Source organism: Canis lupus, chromosome 12 (assembly GCF_048164855.1).
Source record: "Canis lupus baileyi chromosome 12, mCanLup2.hap1, whole genome shotgun sequence".
Taxonomy (NCBI): domain Eukaryota; kingdom Metazoa; phylum Chordata; class Mammalia; order Carnivora; family Canidae; genus Canis; species Canis lupus.
Window position 1 is genome coordinate 44,617,380 of NC_132849.1, and position 14,349 is coordinate 44,631,728.

The 14,349-nt window shown below is 54.0% G+C and overlaps 1 protein-coding gene across 8 annotated transcripts in view; it reads left to right on the plus strand.

Annotated features, from left to right (window-relative positions):
- The window catches only part of OTOF (otoferlin), a 106,054-nt gene that overhangs the window by 46,295 nt on the left and 45,410 nt on the right, over nt 1–14,349 (plus strand). For 5 of the 8 annotated variants that reach the window (XM_072770757.1, XM_072770758.1, XM_072770759.1 and 2 more), the window contains 3 exons: nt 1,627–1,726; nt 4,186–4,367; nt 11,148–11,192. In XM_072770757.1, the coding sequence (XP_072626858.1) occupies nt 1,627–1,726; nt 4,186–4,367; nt 11,148–11,192 (327 nt within the window). The remainder of the gene's footprint in view (nt 1–1,626; nt 1,727–4,185; nt 4,368–11,147; nt 11,193–14,349) is intronic. The other 3 variants (XM_072770760.1, XM_072770764.1, XM_072770762.1) reach the window with 1 other exon arrangement.

The window sequence follows — 14,349 nt, forward strand, 5'->3', positions numbered from 1 at the left end:
CATAGAGAGAGAGAGAGAGAGAGAGAGGCAGAGACACAGGCTGAGGGAGAAGCAGGCTCCATGCCGGGAGCCCGACATGGGACTCGATCCCGGGACTCCAGGCAGGGCCAAAGGCAGGGGCCAAACTGCTGAACCACCCAGGGATCCCCCATTTATTTTAATTTAAATTCAATTTGCCAACATATAATAGAACACACAGTGCTCATCCCATCAGGTACCCTCCTTAGTGCCCATTGCCCAGTTATCCCATCCCCCTACCCACCTCCTCCCCTTCCACAACCCTTTGTTTGTTTCCCAGAGTTAGGAGTGGGGGGCCTTTTTTAAAAAAACAGTGTTCACCTTCTGTGTTCCTCAGGAAGGTATAGACATCAGTCATGTCCATTAAAGTCAGAATTCACCGGATGCCTCATCTCACTAGGATGTGTCCCTTCCCATTTTCTCGGGCTCCCCTTCCTCCCCTGTAAATCAAGGGCAGTCCCGGGTGATGTCTAGGCGCCCCCCGCTCTCACACACTGTGGGTGCCCCCTCGGTCTCTGCCTCTTCAGCTCAAGACAATGCATACGTTTTAATCTACCCCATGTGGAATCACCATGGGAGAACATCTCTCTGAGTGCCCTGTTCTCTTCCAGAGCAATAATCTTCAAACCGTAGGGTGAAATGAGGTTCGAGTCAACTCAGTCAGCATTTATTAGGCACCCACTGTTGTTCATTAACTCAGCCAGCAGATACTGAGATGTCCTGTGTGCTGGAAATATCAAATCGAGGCTGGAAGTAGGAAAAATAGCCACCACCACCCCGGCCCCCTCACTCTGCTCTGGAGAGGCTCACAGTAGAGCGACACCCCTCAATACCAACCAGACCGCTCTGGCAGTGCTGACTGTGTGCGAGATGCTCTGAGGGTCTCAGCTCTCTAAACAATCTGGGGAAGTGGGGATTATTGGCTCATTTTAGGAGAATCCAGACTGAGAGAGCCTGAGTTGTCAGGGAAGCAGGTAACTTGCTGGTGTCAGAGGCTGTGCTCTTCATAGCACTGTGCTCCCCTCCTCTGCTGTCAGGTGGGATATGTGGGGTTTCCACAACCAGATGGGCCTTTGCCCTCAGTGGGCTTGCAGAATGCAGGTGTGGGCATAGCAGACAAACAGGGGACCAGTGAGCCAGTGGTGTCGGTGGTGGGTAGAGCCCTCAGTTGTGGTTAGACAGGTGGAAGGGACAGAAGCTGTTCATGTGTCCAGGAGCTTCCAGTCCTTCTCCAACAACCTCCACACTAGGCATCTGGGCAGGAGCTCAGCTGAACCCCAATTCCACATGCCCAAGGACCACAAGCAGGGGGGACCAAGCCCCCATCTGGGGACATCCCCCAAGGCTGTTCACTGCCCACGAACTCTCCCAGGGAAATGGGTCTCACAACATACAACCATTCATGCTTGTTGGGGGTCACGTTCCCTCCTAGACATGCTGCCCGGGCCCTGAACACCAGCCCTGGCTCTGGGGCCACCCTCTCCTGGAGCCTAAGCAAGCCCTCCAGCCCCCCAGCCTACTCCCCAGCCGGTCACAGCCTCATGGGATGTCAGCTCCTTACTCTGGCCTCTTTGTGTGAAGCTGCCATGCCCCCTCTGCCATCCACAGGCTAATCGGGACCTTCCGCATGGTGCTGCAGAAGGTGGTGGAGGAGAACCACGTGGAGGTGTCCGACACGCTGATTGATGACAACAATGCTATCATCAAGGTGGGTCTGTCCCAGAGAGTCCCTGGACTTGCCCTTTATGGGGTCCCCTGGAGGCCTGCTTCACCTGCCTCCTCTCACACATAAGGTGGGCTGGGGGATGCTCCTAATGGGTGGTGAGGTGAGGCAAGAGGAGACCCAGGTCAGATGGCTGGAGCTCCTCAGCCTGGGGGCTGTGGCCAGAGCCCTTGATGATGGTAGGCTCTGCTGTCCCGGGGTGGGGGGACAGCATCTGAAGGCCAGCCTGAGCCCTGCCGGCCACACCAGGCATGATCTTCACTCTGCATGCCTGTCCTGGAGCCTCTCTAAGACTAGGCATTCAGCAAGGGCAAGAACCTTGTTTTCTATTCCTGTTGTTACATCCTATCCTAGCACTTTCAACGTGAACACACTCATACTAATGATGCACACTCCATACCTCTTCTGACAAAGCAAGGAAATGAGCTAATCTGGAAGCTCAGACCCTAGGCTCTGCTGTGATGCCTTTGTCCCCATCAGCTCATTCATGTCCACTCACGGCCAGTTAGGCCACACTGAGGAACACAACCGCTATGTACAAATCCTAGTTAGGCCATTAACTGTGTGACTTGGGTAGGTTACCTACCATCTGCAAAGTGAGCAACATTATAGTCTCTGCTTCACCGGAATTGTTCTCAGGATTAAATGAGAATACACAGATAGTACTTAGAATAGTTAGGCACATAATAAGCGCTCAATAAATACATAAAACAATTTTGGTAACTATTACTTCCTGACCTCAGCTTGCCTTGTACGTAAAATGGGGTTATATCATGGTTCCCTCACCTGGGTCCTGCATAATGTATAGCCCTATGTGGTAGGCAGCAGAATAGCCTCAGAAGGCAGGGCTGCAGCCATGGGGAGCCAGAATACAAGGAATGCCCTCTGAGGAGTACGAAGGGTGGTGCAGAAATTCCCATAGTTCCTTGATATCTCAAGATACTTCCTTGCAGAGAACTGGAGAGCATTTGGGACTTCATAGCTTGGCCCTAGCCAGGTCATTCTCTCCATGGGCAGGTGTGAGCAGGGCTGCTTTTTGAAGTCAGGAGGGCTCAGCCACCCTGGGAAAGGGAGAGGGGATGCAGAATAAGCTATGAACACCAGTGGGAGGAAGTGAGATGAGAGTGAAAGGAAGAAGTGGGCAGGGACAAGTAGGCAGCACAATCCATCCCCTGTATTTCTAGAATCAGGCTGAGGAAAGGACTCACAGATGATCTGGCCCATCTACCTACCTCTGCTACCCATTTTGTGGATGGGAACCTTGGGAAATCCTGGCTGAAAAATAAATTTAGTCAAGGTCAGACAGCTGGTCAACAGCAGAGCCAACACTGGATGAGACCCAGGGCTTCCAATTCCAGGCCACTATTTTTCTGCAACAACATACCTGGTCACATCAAAAGGGCCCCATTGAGTCAGTGCGAAGGACATGAGGCTTGGAGTCAGCCCAACTGGGCTCAAATCCCAGCACGAGCACGTCCTAGCTGTGTGACTCTGAGCAAGTAAATTACCCTCTCTGATATGTTAGGTAGGATGAGTTGAAGTGCTGAGAAGATCAAATGAGTTTACAGTAAAACGTCTAGCATAGTGAGGCTTCAGGAAATCCATGTACCTTTTCCTTCCCCAGGGAATCTAAGCCTGGGCAGGGGGAAGCCTGTGTGCCAAGCAAAGGCTGCCTGTGTGGGTCGCAGGGGCAAGTCAACCCCCAACCTGTGAGGAAGGGCAAGTGCATCTGGGAGACATCCCGACACCCACACAGGCTGAGGAAAGGACTAAAATAAGTCTTCCCTGTGCACCGGGGAGAAACTAGAGCTAAAAGGAAGTAAGTGGCTCCGAGGACCCAGAGCAAGGAGCCCAACCAGATGCACCGGCTGGGCCCAGGTTTGGTGCTCCACTTTCCCCAGAGAAAAGCCCAGGGTGACCCCCAAGTCTCTAGGGTAGGACGGCAGGTGTCAGCTGAGCAGGACGGAGTGCTGGCCCTATGCCCCTGGAGATCTCTGGCCCTCCTCTGAAGGCTCAGCTCACATCACATCACCAGCATCAGGAGTGCAGGGAGGTCAGCCCCGCTTCTGAGGATGAGCGGGTGACCTCTGCCCTGGGACCACTGAATGACATTCTTGATTATGTGTACGGTGCCCTCAGAGAGCCCACCACAGTCTAGGCTCAGCTGTCCAGGGGTGGGCTCCTCACCTTGGGCACCGGGGAGGAGCAGAATCAAGTGCAGGAGGACCATTAAAATTGACTGAGCCTGTGCATCTCAATCTTTCTGAGGCATCGGTTTCCCTATCTGCAAAATGGAGGTGTGGGGAGGATTAACACCCAGTTTGTGTTCCTCCAGCCAGTGAAGGAAGCGAAAGCACTTTGTAAATAAACATCACAAAGCAGCGGAGTGTGCACATTATTGCTGTCTCTGTTCCCCTGCTCACCACCCACCCCTCTCCCTCCAGACCAGCCTGTGCGTAGAGGTGCGGTATCAGGCCACAGACGGCACAGTGGGCTCCTGGGATGATGGGGACTTCCTGGGAGACGAATCCCTCCATGAAGAAGAGAAGGACAGCCAGGAGACAGATGGGCTGCTCCCTGGCTCCCGCCCCAGCTCCCGGACTCCAGGCGAGAAGAGCTTCCGGAGGTAACAACAGCCCAGGCTCTCTGGCCACCCACCACCCCCCAAGACACGGGGAAGATGCCTGGTCCCTCTCGAAGGCCCCTCCGGGCCTGACTGGGCTGAGAGTCCAGGGCTGAGTTTCTGGAGAGACACAAGAGGCAAGAAGGTGTTTCTACAGGGCCCCCCATGCTTATCCCCCGATCCCAGGGCTCACTCGGGAGGCCTGGTGTCGGGGATCAGGCTGAGGGTCCAGGCCTCTTGCTACCCTGTGACGAGTTCTGGGAGGGTGAACTCTAACTTGGGGCGAAGAGGCTAGACCCCCTGCCCTAAGAGAATGGGTAAAGCAGATAGGAGGGGGCCCTACCCTCTCTCGCCCAAGACCCAGTCATGCCAGCCCAGCCCCTGGCAGCCTGCCATCCACCTGGGCCCAGTGGAGGCCCAAGAGAGGGAGGCCTTTTCCTGCCAGGGTGAAGCCAAAGTCCTGGTCGGGACATAGCCTCACTTCTGTTGAGAAAAATATATCCTGGCCCCCCTCAGTGTTAAGGACTCACACCTGCAAGTGTCCTGCCACACACGGGTGTCAGGAAGCTGTGTCCAGGTCAGCTCATTCTAAGGCATGATTTTTTCCAAAAGAAAATGCAGTTGTATTACCATTAGAACTCAGAGAGACAGACTGTAGGTTAGCAAAATGTTGGCTGTAGATTCCTAATCCACTGGAAATAATGTGTAACATGCAGGTAAGTCAACGGTGTATCTAAAGTTTTAGAGGAGAGGATCCCCTCCCAGTGATCGCCCCCCTCCAATCTCCCTTTCCAAAAAAAGTATATTCAGTCCCTGCTCTGAAAAAACAGATTCTAAATCAGTGCAATTGAATTGATAAATTTTTATTAGACAAATATGCTTTTCTTTGTACCTGACCCACGCCCCTCCGGCCACACACACACACACACACACACACACACACACACACACTATATAAACCTAAGACCCTGGGAGCCAGGTGGAGAGCAATAGTAACAAGGTCAAAGGAGCCAGGAGTGTGGCAAATACAGGGGACCTTGGGCTCCAGGCCAGCAGGGAGCAGCAGGGGGTGGCATCACCCAGGCCAGCTGGGAGCCTGTCCTCCTTGGACTCTGGCCAGCTAGCTGGAAAGGAGATGCAATTTGGCCTCAGGAGGCCCAGATCTGAGTCCGGGCTCTGCCTCTTACCAGTCTCGTGACCCTTAGCCAGTCGCATACCCTCTCCCCTGTCCCTCCTAACCTGTAAAGTGGGGCCCAGAATAATGAGAAGCACTCCCCACCCTGCTGTTAGGAGAGCCAGAAGGAGCATGGGGGGCACGGGGTGTAGCTGGGGTACCAAGTGCTACCCCATACAAGGACTGGTGACAAACAGGGTCTTGGCAGCTGAACAATGCAAACGGTCAGGAAGGGGGCTGGAAGTGGTGACAGGATGAACAGGCACCCAGTGGGGAGGCAGGGGCCACACAGAGGGTACGTCTGGTCCCAGTCCTCTGTTCCCACACAGGAAAGAGCTTGGCTGGGACTGTCAGAGGTGCAGCTGGGCTCACCGGCAGGGGACAAGACTGAGTGCCACCTGAGGGCCAGCAATACAGGCAAGGGAGCACTGGGCCTGAGTCAGGGGAGCTGAGTCCCGTGAAGTCCCATCCTAGCTGCCACTAACTAGCCGAGTGACTTTGAGTGAGTTGCCTACCCCTGTGGGCCAGTTATAGGAATGGGTTGAACATCCTGGCTCCTCCCTAACTGTGATATCCCGAGGAACCCAGGGACACTGGATCTCATGGTAGCACCCACGTGAAACAGCTCTGGGAGCTCTGGACAGCCGAGGGCTGCCCTCTCTGGCTACTGTAGTCGGGGATGCAAAGCCAGTTTCTCTCTCATCCTATGAGAACAGGCCAGGAAGCTGATAGAAGGGGCACGAGTGGATACACCAGAGCAAAATGGGGAGCTGTGGTCCCCAGACCTGCAGAGGTCTCCTCCCATCCTTCCTCAGCCATTGCTGGGCTTTCCTACCTCTCCCTGACCTTCATGTGGCCTGTCCCAGGGCAGCAGCAGGAAGCCAGAGCAGGAGGAAGGGTTTTATCTGGGATAGGGAATTGGGAGAAGCTGACAACCGTGGTCAGAGCCCCTTGTCATCCAGATGCCACCGCCCCGTATGGGAGGGGCTGTGTGAGCATGTGCATAGTTTCCTGGCTGCCGCAGGGGCTGCTGGTCCAGATGCTAAGAGCGCCTTTGGGGTTGGTGTCTTTGCCAGGCCTAGCCACAAAGCCAGCAGGCTGGGTGTGGGGAAGAAGTGAGAAGCTTCAGGGAGAGTCCTTTACTGGTGAGAAGAAGGCGGAGCTGTTTTAGAGCCTTTGGGCTTATCCTACAGCTTCATTCTGGCTGCCTCCATGGGTCAAAGCACGCGGGTGGCAACAAGGACTTGATGATTGACCTCACGGCCCTAAGTGTTATGTCTCACCCTTATCATATAAGTGCCAACTAGCCAGGCCTGTCAACTCTGGAGAGTGGGTGGAAGCCGCTGTCTTCTGGACCAGAGAGCCCTCCAGAAAGGCTTGGCCAGCAAAGGGGCAGGGAGAGGAAAGGATGAATGTGCCTAGCCTCTGGCCCCCAGGGAAGTCTTCCCTTCCCGCGTCTGCCCCTGGCCCTCCATCCCCTCCTGAAAGGCCCACCCCTTTGCAGATAAAGGTGCTCCGTCGACCAAGCGCCTCTCTCATCTCTCCTCTGGTCCATCACCAGCCACAAGAAAACCTCATTGTTGGCAAACAGCAGTGTCTCACCTGGTCCTCTGTTCCCATAGGGGTCTGGTTAGAGAATCCATTTCTGCCTGTCTGACTTGGCTCAGTAGGGTGTTTGCTGGAGGGTGGTGGTGGGCTGGTGGAGTGAATGGGTGGAGAATAGCCTCAGCCCCTGGCTGGCAGGGACTCTTCCATGGATGACAGAGGAGGCTGGTGCAAGGAGGTCCAGGGGAGCCATCTGGCCTCACCACCCCAGGAAAGGCTCTATAGAGGCTCCCCTTACGTAAGGGCACTCTATCTCAAGCCCTTAAGTATCTTCCTGGAAATTTCTCCCAGTTGACCTCGGGGAATGTGTGCTGGCACCTCTGCCTGAGCATACCCTCCAAACCCCAACCCAGCCTATTAACCCTTCCCTCCCACAGTTCCATCGATCCCGGGCCCTGGTCAGTCTCATCCTTTCTGAGCATCCCCGGCCTACTTCTCTAGTCTCTGCCCCAAACCAGGGGCCCTTGATTGTGGCTGGGTCTCTGTAACACACCCTGGGAATGTTCCAGGAGGTCATGTAGTGCCATGGACAGAACAGGGCTCAGATCCCAGATCTGCCCTTTGGAGCCACACTTCCCCACTTCCCCACCTGTAAGAGGGGCATCCCTAGTGCCCCTCAGGAGTGTTAGGATCACATAAGATGCTACATGTGTATTGCCCACTGTGGCACCTGGCATGTGGTCGGCACTCAGCCAATGTCTGTCTTCCAGAGCCTCCGTGTCACTCACCCCAACTTCCACCCTGAACACTATCTGGCCTTTGGGTCCAAGTCCTGCTATTAAGCTCCCCCTCAGCTCTGGCCACTCCACCCTATACCAAGGGTTCTGTGAACAATGCTGCTGACACCTGGAGCCTCACAGCAGCCGGGGCCCAGGGCGGGGCCTCACTTGGTCACAGGGGTCCCCTCGCCTCCCACAGCTGTCAGTGTGGCAGAGAAGGAATGAATTACCAACCCCGTGGGCCCTTTGCTCTCAAAAACGCAAAATCAGGGTGCAGGCCTTGCATGTTGGGATACATCTGCCCCAGTCTCTGAAGGGAGAGGAGACTTTGGTCCAGAACATGTATGCACACACTCACAATCACCCTGGTGTTTGCACACACTCACGTGCACATAGGTTCTCTCTGTTTGATGCCAGGGAGCTGTGCACACCACTGATTTCTGGGATCCGGTGCAGTAGCTCTAGGAGTCACATCCCAGAAGGAAAGAAAGGAGCCCCAGCTTTAATCTTGCAGCTCCTCTTGGGGCTTTCTTGCAAATTCCCTCTGTTCTGCAACTCTTTCTTCTCATCTTCTCCACCTGCCTGGCCCTCCTGCCCTTCATGGCCCCACCTCCTTCTGCCCACACCCCCTACCTGAGAAGATAGAGGTTCTTATAGGGCTCCTCTCTGCTGTGTCTCATCTTGGGAGCATAAGGAGGGACCACTTTTCTTGTTCTCCTCATGGATCATCTTTTATTCCAGCAGAGATCCATGGAAGCTAGGTATCCCTCCTACGCCTGAGGTCAGAGGGCAGAGGGATATCCTCATGGTATGTGTCCTGGGGTATGTATGGGGTCAGCACAGCCAGCCTCACCCCCAGAGCTCTGCTTTACCAGTTCCCATGATCCCTTCCCCTGATGATCCCCCTCATCAGGCTGAGCTCCAGAGAGGCCAGAGCTCTCAAGCAGCGCAGAGGAGCCAGGGTCAAGGCCATGCTGAGATATGTGGTGAAGCAGTGCTAAAGAGACTCTTCCCAAACCTAGCCATTTCACCTGAGGTTGGACTCCCCTCCATCCCCAACCCAGGATTAAGTGTTTGTGTGAGTCCTGGCACTGTGAAGCACTTGGGTCCCAGCAAACCCTGGAGTTCCCCAGCAGGCTACCATATTGAATCTCCTACCCTGTGACACTTTCAGTGGCACACCCAGAGCAATGGGGATGGGGGTGTGAGGAAGAAGTGGAGTGAAACCAAGCCCCAGAGAAAGAGAATGCTGGCTGGGGAATAGAACTTACCTGGCCAGGGTGGGACAGTAAAACCACAATGTAGACTCTAGGAAGAAAGTCAGATCCATTCAGGGCTTCACTGAGAGGTCCCCTAGCAACAGGGACAGAGGCCAGTTCACATCCTACCCCTATTGCTCATGGCGGAGTGACTGAGGGCAGGCTGACCACAGAACCTCGAAGGTTTATTATTAATGTTGGTTGTATCCTAGTAGTAGTGGTAGCAGTATTTTTTCACAGAAAAACTGTCCTTTTCCCTTCTCCATTTCTACACTCAGAGTGTGGGTCTATGTGCAGCCCTTTTGTAGGCCCAGAGGCCTAGAGCATGTGAGGAGGGGTGTGGTGGGCATGTCGTAGACAGTGTGCACTGGGCTCTGAGTGCAGGTCATGCTGTGCCTTGGCCTCCTCTCTGCCTGAGCAGACCCCCCACTGAGCCAGCCTGATGCTTCGCTGAGATTTCAGAGCAAAACCGAAAGGGAGAGAGAAAAAAACATCATGTTTTTATTGTTCAGGTATATAAGTTCCCCCTTCCTGTTCCATCCTTTGCCAATCCTAGATGATACAGTCCCCCTTCTGGTTCCTCTATTGCAATATTTTTCAAACTTTTCAGGGTTACAGAGGGCTTTTAAAATAATAAACAAGCAAACTCCCTGAAAACTTGGATCCAAAATTCAGAGAAAGGTAGCCCTGTTTGGGTTAATGTGGGGGGGGGGCAGTAAATCTCCTGTTCAGCCCTCATTCTCAAAAGCTCATTGGAGCTCCTGCTCCACTGGAGCACACCCCATCAGCTCTCAGTGGGTCCCAGTGCAGGCCCATGGCCGTGCCTGGCCTACCTGCCCCCAAGACCAGCCAGGCCTGGGGCCACTGCGGGCCTGCTGAGACAGCCTCCCCTTCTCTGCAGTGCACTGTTCTCTGATCAGTGGTCTCAGCGGATTTCAGCAGGCAGAGACCTGGCTGACGTTGATTACTTTGAAAAGAATTACAAACTGACCAGCTTGCCTAATGGAAAAGATTACTGGCCAAAGCTGCACTTCAGCTGTGATCTATCTAGGCCTTCAGGTTCTGAGCTGTCAGGGCACAGAGTCATGTCTATGTGGGCAAGGCCTGGGCCAGTATAGAATAAGGAGAGGTAATATCACTAACTGCCATCTGCTTTCTTTTCTTCATTCTCTCTGCCACAGCATCAGGGAAGCATTGAGAGAACATTCCAGAAGGGTTTTCTGAAAGCCTCCCTAAAGAGGCTTACCCTGCTCTGAGCCCCAGAGTGGTAGCTCTCTTACTGCCACGTGCCCAGAATCTGCCCAGCCTACCTTTCCTCTCAGAGGCCCCCAGAGCCTGGGAGCGGCCCATTCTGTTGGGAGGAGATGAGAGGAGGAAGGAGGTGGGGAGGAGCAGGGTGGCCCAGGCCTAGAGGGTGGCCAGACTCCTAGAACCTTGCTTTCCCTGAGGCATCTGAGACCCACATTAGAAATCACCAGACCCGGGGGATTCCTGGGTGGCGCAGCGGTTTAGCGCCTGCCTTTGGCCCAGGGCGCGATCCTGGAGACCCGGGATCGAGTCCCACGTCAGGCTCCCAGTGCATGGAGCCTGCTTCTCCCTCTGCCTGTGTCTCTGCCTCTCTCTCTCTCTCTCTCTGTGTGTGTGTGTGTGTGTGTGACTATCATAAATAAATAAAAATTAAAAAAAAAAAAAAGAAATCACCAGACCCTTGCCTGGAAATGAAAGAGAGCAGCTGATCCCTGAGGCCTCCTCCCTGATCAAGGCTCTAGGCTTTCCTGGGCTTGGCGTTGGGCGAGTGGCCACCCAGCCCTGCTCCTGTGACCAGGGCAGAGCCTGGGACTGTCTGATCCTTGCCCTACAGTCTTAAGCTGAAGTGAGAAGCTGTGGGGTGAGGGGTCCCTGGGTCAAGGAGGCCCCTGGGGAGTGGGGGTCTGCAGGGCCAGGGGCTAAGTCTGCAAGTGTCTCTAGTCCACACCCTCCTCACTCACATCCCCTTGTCTCCTCATTTCTCCTCCCCCCTACTCAGCAAAGGCAGAGAGAAGACCAAGGGAGGCAAAGATGGCGAGCACAAGTAGGTGTCCCAGGCCAGGGCGGAGCCCGTGGGGCCCAAATGCTTCTCACCACAGGGTGCGGATGTCGGGATGGCCTGTCTCAGAGGGCTTAGGTGTGGGCTATCCTGGTGGAGCCAGCCCTGGGGGATGGCAGAGCGAGGGCGGTCTGTCCATCTGGCCATGGGGGGGTGAGGGCCAGGGAGGGAGGGGGTGGGAGCGGGGGGTGGGCAGGTGTCTGGGCCTGCTGTTTCCACTCCCTCCTGCCTCTTTTCAGTGTCTTGACTCTTCTTCCACTTCCCTATCCAGCTCTGTACCCATGGACCAGGCCCTTAGGCTTCCCTCTGAGGGAGGGTATGACTCTAGGCAGAGGAGTAAGGGAGGCTCAAGAAGCCACTGGCCACTTCCCCCTAAGAGTCAAGGCAGGGCTGGGCAGGTGGATACACAGGCCTGGAGGCCCAAGGAGGACAGACTCTGGGCCTGGAGTGGCCATAGGGGTGGCTGGAGCATGAAGGCCCAGAAAGCTAAGGGGAGATGAGCAGATGAGCACCTTCTGTTTGTCCTCACCATCTCCAACCCCAAAAAGGCTTCCTGTGAGAGGGAGAGATCAGAGGGAGAGGAGAGAGGTGGAAACCCCAGATGAGAGGAGCTGGCCACAGGAGCTTGGAAAACCTCATGGCCTGGGGTTGATGAGTAAGTCTCACAGAGTCCCCCAGAAGCACATGCCATCTCAAGAACTCTCTAGCATTATGGGGAATCCATAGGAATGGTAGCAGTCAGAGCTGACAAGCTGGAGGGGGCCTCTGGGCCAAAGCCCTTTCTTAGAGATGACAAATCTACGTCCCAGAGAGGGGAAGTAACTTGCCCCAGAATAGGATCAGAGCTAGAATGACAACACAGGGAATCTAGCTTCTGACCCAGAGTTTACAATAGACCCAGGGAGTTTAGAGCACTTGACTGTACTCTAAATTCAATTTAACTCTCCAAACACACTGACGTAAGCTGAAAAGCCAAGCGTGTGGTCTTTATTTTCCAGACAGGGAAACTGAGCTTCAGAGATGTTAAAAGATTTGCCCCAGACTGTGGTGCCAATAAGCTAAAAAACCAGTTGACATGAGGACATCATGGGGACACCAGGATTGTGCCAACAGGGGTCTGAGGTGGTCAGCACAGGTATGGGCTTGAGATCTCTGCTTGCTTTAAAACCCCAGAGAACTCACCATTGTTGTCCATTGCCTTAACAAAAACATACTGAGTTCCAACTCCACTTGTGACACACAAGCAAAAGCACAAAAGCGATGGCACCGCGTGGGGAAAGTTCAGGCCCCACCACCCGAAGAGTCAAGGCTCTGAGCGAGGGAAGGCCTGAGGCAGAGCAGGTGCCAGGCTTGGAGTGGGAGCCTGATTGCTGAATCCAGGGGTATGTGAGTGAGAGATGATGGCAGATGCTGGACTGGGAGTCCCTCTTAGGGAGAGGTTTCCAGGGGTCAGGTTCCTGCTTGGCCGCTTAGCTGTCAAAGGCCTCCTTAGGAGTGTGGACCACCTGCCCCTCCCCCAGGCTCTGACAGAGTGGTGAGGCTCTACGGCACTTCCCGGCTGCCAGCTCCCCAGGCTGCCGGAGGCCAGACCCCCAGCCATTCAACTGGTTCCCGAGTGCTCCCTGATCCGAATCTCTTGTCATCTCCAGTTAACTCCTGGAATAAAGTCACCTGGCATTTTTTTATTCTTATTTAAATGTGTAGAGCAGTCAGAGGATTGAAAAGGGAGGAAAATGAGATTTCTAAAAAGAGATTATAAAGGAATTGAAGGGATCCCCGGGTGGCGCAGTGGTTTAGCGCCTGCCTTTGGCCCAGGGCGCGATCCTGGAGACCCAGGATCGAATCCCGCGTCGGGCTCCCAGTGCATGGAGCCTGTTTCTCCCTCTGTCTGTGTCTCTGCCTCTCTCTCTCTCTCTCTGTGACTATCATAAATAAAAAATAAATAAATAAATAAAAAAAAATAAAGGAATTGAAACTCCTCTGCCTGGGGAAGAAAAACCATAAAAACAATTTTGAATCTCTGAAAGGGTATTTTGTGGCCAGGCTGGCTAGGCTGGAGCTCCACCAAGGAGAACTAAGTGGAAGTATGTGCAAGTCGCAGTAGGAAGAACTGAAAGAGCCAGCCATGAAAGGACTCGTGCTCCCTGTGGGTGCGTGAGATGCTGGGAGAGGCTGGCCTGGGGAGGTGGCGCTCTGTTCCCATGATGCTGTTTACTTGAGTCTTGTGAGGGGTTGGCCACAGGGGAGGGCCGAGGAGTCAGCTCCCTGGTGAACTGTGAGCCTCAGGACCCAAGGGCCTCCTAGCTTCCTGCTTTCCCCAGGGCGCATGGGTAAATAGGCCAATCAGGAGACAGGTTCTTATAGGAAGGGTCGACCTGTCCTGCCCAGGTAGAGGAAGATATTTGAAACTAGCTAAACCTCAATACACTGTGAGAAACAACTCTACAGCCTGTGATTATGAAATTAGTGGTACTTGGGACATGAGGGGAAAAAAAAGAAATAAACCCACCAAGGGGTACTGGTGGCACATGCCCCCAAGGTTTGAAAATGTGGCTGTTTAAGCAAGCAGAGAGCCAGAGACCCTGTTTCGCTCAGGCAGGGGTTCCTCCAAATTACCTGAGGCCTGAGCCTAGGAGCCTGGATTGTGAGGAAGCCCAGGCCTGCAGCCCACTGTCTGCACAGCCCCTAAGTACGACCTCCAGAAGAAGACACAGCCCTGAATTACTCCAACGCCCGGTTCACTAAGCTTATTTTGGCCAAGGTTCCCAAGTCATTTTGAATATCAAGCTCTCCTCCCTGCAGGGCCCCAAGTGCATCACCCAACCACGACATCCTTCTAGATCTGAGCCGTGGAACCAGCAAATAAATCATCAGACCCATAAATGAAAGAAAAAGTTTACAAATGAGTGAACTAACTTTAAAATCTTTTCTCTAGAGGGAAATAATGGTCTGCATTGTAGGTGCATATCATTCTGCCTGCAGTAAATCCAGCCACGGGGAAACCTAAATGTGACCATAAATCCTCAGAGGGCCCAAAGGGCCCCCCTCCCCAGCTCCTGCTTCGGCTTTCTTTCCTGAAGCGATGAATGAGGAGCAACTTGGTCACAAAGCAGTTTTTCACTGAGTTGATTACTGGCTTTTT